The 6,000-nt window shown below is 51.9% G+C and overlaps 1 protein-coding gene across 1 annotated transcript in view; it reads right to left on the minus strand.

Moving 5' to 3' along the window:
- The window catches only part of SNAP91 (synaptosome associated protein 91kDa), a gene marked incomplete at its 5' end in the record, with an annotated part of 85,293 nt that overhangs the window by 61,472 nt on the left and 17,821 nt on the right, over positions 1–6,000 (minus strand). The window contains one exon of the mRNA XM_015415564.1: positions 3,361–3,472. Coding sequence (XP_015271050.1) covers positions 3,361–3,472 — 112 coding nt within the window. The remainder of the gene's footprint in view (positions 1–3,360; positions 3,473–6,000) is intronic.

Raw genomic sequence — 6,000 nt, forward strand, 5'->3', positions numbered from 1 at the left:
ACTCCCAAACTCCTAACCTCTGACGCTAGCACCGAAGGCGCCCCATCGAAGGTCAGGAGAGGGATCCCCAACCCCAAACCAGCACGACTCAGGCCCAGGACCTCCGTCTTCGCCGGGTTTAGCTTCAGTCGACTCAGCCTGAGCCAACCAGCCACGGCTTGTAATGTCCGGTGTAGAACTTCTGGGGTGGAGTCCGACCAGCCCCCCAGCATCAGATAGAGCTGGGTGTCATCTGCATACTGATGACATCCCAGCCCATACCTCCAGGCAATCTGGGTAAGGGGGTGCATGTAGATGTTAAACAACATCGGGGAAAGCACTGCCCCCTGAGGCACCCCGCATTCAAGCGGGTGTCTCCGGGACTGTTGTTCCCCTAGCGCCACCCTTTGTCCCCGACCTTGGAGAAAAGAGGCAAGCCATTGAAGGGCAAGCCCCTATATCCCCACGTCGGCAAGACGGCGGGTCAGCAACTAGTGGTCGACCGTGTCAAACGCAGCCGACAATCTAACAACAACAGCGCCGCCATGCCGCCTCGATCCAGATGTCTCCGGAGGTCGTCAGTCAAGGCGACCAGCACAGTCTCCGTCCCATATCCCGGGCGAAAACCAGACTGGAAAGGGTCTAAGGTGGAAGTGTCATCCAGAAAGCCCTGTAGCTGTATCACTACCGCCCTCTCTATAAGTTTGCCCAAATATGGCAAATTGGACACCGGCCGATAGTTGGCCAATACAGCCAGGTCCAGAGTTGGTTTTTTCAGAAGAGGGCGGACCGTCGCTTCCTTGAGTGCCCTCGGAAACTGCCTCTCAGAGAGGGACATGTTGACAATCTCCCGTAGGGCACCTCGCAACCCCCCGTGGCCTGCTTTAATGAGCCAGGAGGGGCATGGATCAAGGCTGCATGTGGTTGGGTGCACAGATACGAGCAGTCTGTCAACTTCCTCCAGAATGAGAGGGCCAAAGTAAACCAAACCCGGAATTGAAGACGTGCAAGGGGCCTCAAGTTCACTCACTGTTTCAACTGTGGTGGGGAGGTTGCGGTGGAGCGCCAAGACTTTATCTGCAAAATAGCTCGCCAATGCCTCACAGCCAATATCCAATTCCCTAATATTTTGTCTGCCCTGTGGCAGAGTCGTTAAAGACTGAATCATCCTAAACAATTGGGCTGGGCGAGAGCAAGCAGATGCAATCGTGGTCGCATAGAAATCCCTCTTTGCAACGTTGATTGCCATCTCATAGGATCTCATAAACGTCCTATAGGATGCTCTTGTGGCCTCGTCGCAAGCTCGGCGCCACCGTCTCGCTAACTGTCTCAGTTCTCGCTTCATAAGCCGTAGCTCCTGGGTATACCAAGGCGCCAGCCTAGAGCGAGTGTGGAGAGGGCGCCTGGGAGCGATCTCGTCAATGGCTGTGGAGAGTTGGCCATGCCAGTCCTCCACAAGTTCATCCAACGAGCCGCCGGGGGCCTAGGATCCCGCAGGGCCATCTGAAACCGTATTGGGTCCATTTGGCTCCGCGGGTGAGCTAAAATCTGCTCGCCGCCTAAACAGGGTCGGGGTGGAACATTCAGATGGGCCTTCAGGGCATAGTGGTCCAACCATGGTACTCCCTGTGCAGTAATCCGGTCCACTAACACCCCAGCTGCGAAGACCAAATCGAGCGTGTGACCGGCCAGGTGCATGGGGGTCGATACAAGGTGGGAGCGTCCTAGCGCCACCATGGACGACACTAGGTCCGTTGCCTGATTGGAGGTCGCGTCATCGGCAGGGACGCTGAAGTCACCCAAGACTACCAGTCTAGGGTGCTCCAGTGCCCAGCCTGATACGGCCTCCATCAGGGACAGCATGCTACTGGCTGGTGTGTTAGGCGGTCGGTACACCAGCCAGATCACCAAACTCTCCACAGCCTCCAGCACCAGTCTGACACACTCCATGACCGTGATCTCCAGCGGTTGTGAATTGGTGTTGTGCAACACCAGGTCGATTAACAACAAGACCACGGTCCTTCGGGGCTTTGTGGAGGACCAACGAGCTGACCTGGCGTGCGTGACTGAGACCTGGGTGCGGGAGGGGGAGATGGTAGCTCTCTCCCAACTTGCCCCCCCAGGGTTCTTGGTCCTCCACCAATCACGGACTAGGGGGCGGAGGGGAGGAGTGGATATTTTCATTTTGGAGGATTCCTCCCACTGCTGGACGGAGGGGGGTATTCCATCCTGGCCCCACTGCCGACAACCCTTGGGATGGGTCGCAGGCTGGAAGGGCGCCGAGCCCCTTTGTTTCTCAGCGTCCTTCCCTTCATACTTCGCCTGGACCCACCACCATACTTCCCCTTCCCCAAGAGCACTGGAATTTGCTGTTCAGACATTGCAGCCACCGCAGGTCCACGTAAGCGCTTCAGACTACTGGTAGCTTACAAATGCTATTTCTCCTAAATACGAGCTGAACACTGCTCCAAGTCTCAGTGCTCATGACAATCAACTAAAAAATAGCCTAATCTGCCATAAAACTCCCAATGCTTATACTAAAATCCTAACCTAGACAGCCATTTACTAATACTACCCCAAAGAAACTATCTAACTTGGCCTAATCTATACAAGAACAGTACTAGTGCTAAACTATGTAACCAATTAACAATCACACTGGAATTTAAACAATTAGCAGGAAAAATACATTCTAAACCTTCTAATTGACATCAGCAACTGTATCGCTCAACAGAGCCTAGTTGTAAAATTCCACGCCTGCGATGGGCAAGCTAGAGGGTGGGGGGGAGGGAGGGAGTCAGAGGGTTGTTCCTAATTCAATGGAATTTGAAGATCAGCCACTAGAGGGCGTCTCGCTCTCCAACTCTGTTTGTTGGGTCCTCTGTGGACAGACCCTAGGGGCGCTCTGTCCTCCCAGCTCACCCTGGCTACAAGATCAAAGTTCCTCTCCACAATCTTCAGGGGGCCCCTGTCCATCCGATCCTGATGGTACAGGGGAGGGGTCTGCGGCCCGTTAGTAGTCTCCAATCCTCCTGTCCGACTTCCCCACCGTCACACTCCCACAGGTCGTAATCCTCGGTGGCCCTCAGCCCTCGACAGGCCAACTGCCCGGCAATACACTCAAGTATGTGCAGTTTGTAAATTAATGTCTTCACAACCCCAAATTACAAATACTAGCAAAGATGCTTTCATAGTGGTCTGTAAAAGACTAAAAAAAAGTCCCTGGGACTACCAGAATATTGAAGCATAAGCTTTTTGTGGGCAAGAGGCCACTTCCTTCTACGCATTGGAAAGTCACAATTCAACCAGTCTCTAACACAAATGACTTGCTAAATGTAATGCTCTACAGCCACATTCAAAACCGTACCTTCTCAGCTTCCTTACCTAGTAAGTTAATAACTCCATCATTGTAGCAAGCAAAAAGCTTGATGAGATCTTTGAAGAGAAGCATAAATGCAGCATTTATGACACCATTTGTCAGCTCATTTGGATGAACCTACATACAAATAAGAACCCATGTTTTTTAAGCTTGATTCACAATGCTTGGAAATAGTGTTCTTTGAATGTTAAATTAAATACTGTGGAATATTAACAATCACATACATTGTACACTCAATATTTAAGTTGGTTTTGTATACATAAAAGAAGATACAGTGATCTCCCTGACAGTGAAAGAAAGTTTGTAGTAAAACTAAAAACTATATTTATCACCTTCCCCTTTTCATATTTTCTAGAAGCTGCAGAAGAGACGTTTATCTTTGGTAACTAGAAATATCAGGCTTCAGTTTCATTCCCTGCAGGAATAGACAGGATGGCAGGAGGGAAATCCAATGTTAGCAGTTCCAACAGAATCTTGTGCACAGGGCTGGACTGTCATAGACCCCTTTTAGGCAGCTGCCTGGCACACCCCCTGAAGGGGGGGGCGCCAGGCTGGCCTGCTGCCCCTCCATCACCTCATCAAAAGCCCTGCTGCTCCAGACAGAGAGAAGGGAAAGAAGAAGCAGAAGCGGCTCCCCAGGGAACATCCCGCTCTGCCGCCGCCTCCCCTCTCTCCTTCCCCCTCCCAAGCCGTGCTGAGCTGGGTCAGGTCATCCTTAACAAGCACCGCCTGGGCATGGCTGAGCAAGCCGTTGTCTGCAGCAAAGGGACCAGGTGAGGGCACCGGGTGGGAAAGCAAATGGAGGGGAGGGACGAAGGCAAGCCACTGCTTTTTGCCTGGGAAAGGGGGGGGGAAGGAGGGAAGGGTGAAGGGGCCCAGCCTGCACCGCAGTCTCACCCCCCATGGCCATGTTGTCCGCAGGCTCTCGGTTAAAAAGTAAAGTTTTAACTTAAAAACATGTTTAAAACATTTTGGATTGCAAAGCACTTTCTGGGGCACATGGGAGTCGGAGGGAGCAGGGATCACACTCTTCTTTGCCCGTCCCTTCTTTTTTCCCCTTGGGAGTGCTGAGAAAGAGCTCCCCCTGCCAGCCCAGCACGGGCTTTTCTTCGTGGTGGGCAAACGGTGTGGAACTTGTAAGGGGGAGAGGGAACGGGGAGATGAAGGGCGCCTATGCGGGGTATGCGTGGAAAGGAAAACACGTGTGGGGGAAAAGAAAACTTGAAGTCGTGGCTGGTGCTTTGCTTGTGCTACGTTGCTCTGTGGGCAGGAGTCCCGATGGGCGAGGGGAGGGTATAGCAAACCATTTTCGTGAAGGATATAAAGGACTCACATCTTTTGCAGCCAGGGCTCTCCAGCCTTGCAAAGTCAAGAGAGCCCTTGCTGTTCTGGCAGTGCCTCAGTGTCAGCTATGCTGCCATGACCGGGGGGGGGGGGGGGGAATTTTTTCTCTGTGGGCCAGATGCTGCTTCTTTACTTTTGCTTCTGTACTGCTTGCTTATTAATGACCTTGCAGGTTGCTGGTGTAGTGTCTGGGATGCCTGGAACCGTGGGAGTGCTTTCGGTTCCCAGCTGCGGCCCCTAACGACCTGGGGACCCTTCTCCCGCACGCGGGAGCCTGGCTAATTGGCTTATGGAAAGGGGGGGTGCATACGAATACCCTATATCCCATTATATTCCAATTACCCATTATGGTGGGTAATTGGAACTCATGGCCACTCTTGAAATGGAGTGCTGCACGATAGCATGAAAGAGAGATCCCCTTCCATGAAGCTCACTGAAGGACCTTGGGCCAGTCACTTTCTCTCAATCTAATCTGATTTACAGGGTTGTCGTGTGCATAAAATTAAGGAGACTGGAGAGCCATCATTGTCACCCTGAGCTCTTTGGAAGAAGGGCAGGCTAAAAGTGCAGTCAGTAAACTGAATTCCCTCCTTTGCTCAGATGGAGATTTGGGCTGATCTCGTAGCCCACACAGTGGGATAATCAGGAAGCTCTCTTGCTTGACTGGAAGACAGTGTGTGTGTGTGTGTGTGTGTGTGTGTGTGTACCTCCTACACTGGCTTTGGTTTATAGGAGGCAATATACCAATAGAAATGTTAGCTCACTAAACATCAAACTCTTCTTTAGAGCAGGGTGCTGGAATAGAGGAACCGTCTGGATCCAGTCCAGATCTGCTGCTTAAGAACATAAGAGACGCCAATGTTGGATCAGGCCAAAGGCCCATCCAGTCCAACACTCTGTGTCACACAGTGGCCAGAAATACCAGGTGCCTTCAGGAGGTCCACCAGTGGGGCCAGGACATTAGAAGTCATCCCACTGTTGACCCCCCCAAGCACCAAGATGACAGAGCATCACTTGCCCCAGAGCCCCTATCTATACCTTGTGGCTAATAGCCACTGATGGACCTCTGCTCCATATGCTTATCTAATTCCCTTTCGAAGCCGTCCATGCTTGTGGCCGCCACCACTTCCTGTGGCTGTGAATTCCATGTGTTAATCACTCTTTGGGTGAAGAAGTACTTCCTTTTATCTGTTCTAACCCGACCGCTCAGCAATTTCATGGAGTGCCCACAAGTTCTTGTATTGTGAGAAAGGGAGAAAAGTACCACTTTCTCTACCTGCTCTATCCCATGCATTATCTTA

The sequence above is a fragment of the Gekko japonicus genome, unplaced genomic scaffold, assembly GCF_001447785.1.
Source record: "Gekko japonicus isolate JY-2015 unplaced genomic scaffold, Gekko_japonicus_V1.1 scaffold2023, whole genome shotgun sequence".
Classification (NCBI taxonomy): Eukaryota; Metazoa; Chordata; class Lepidosauria; order Squamata; family Gekkonidae; genus Gekko; species Gekko japonicus.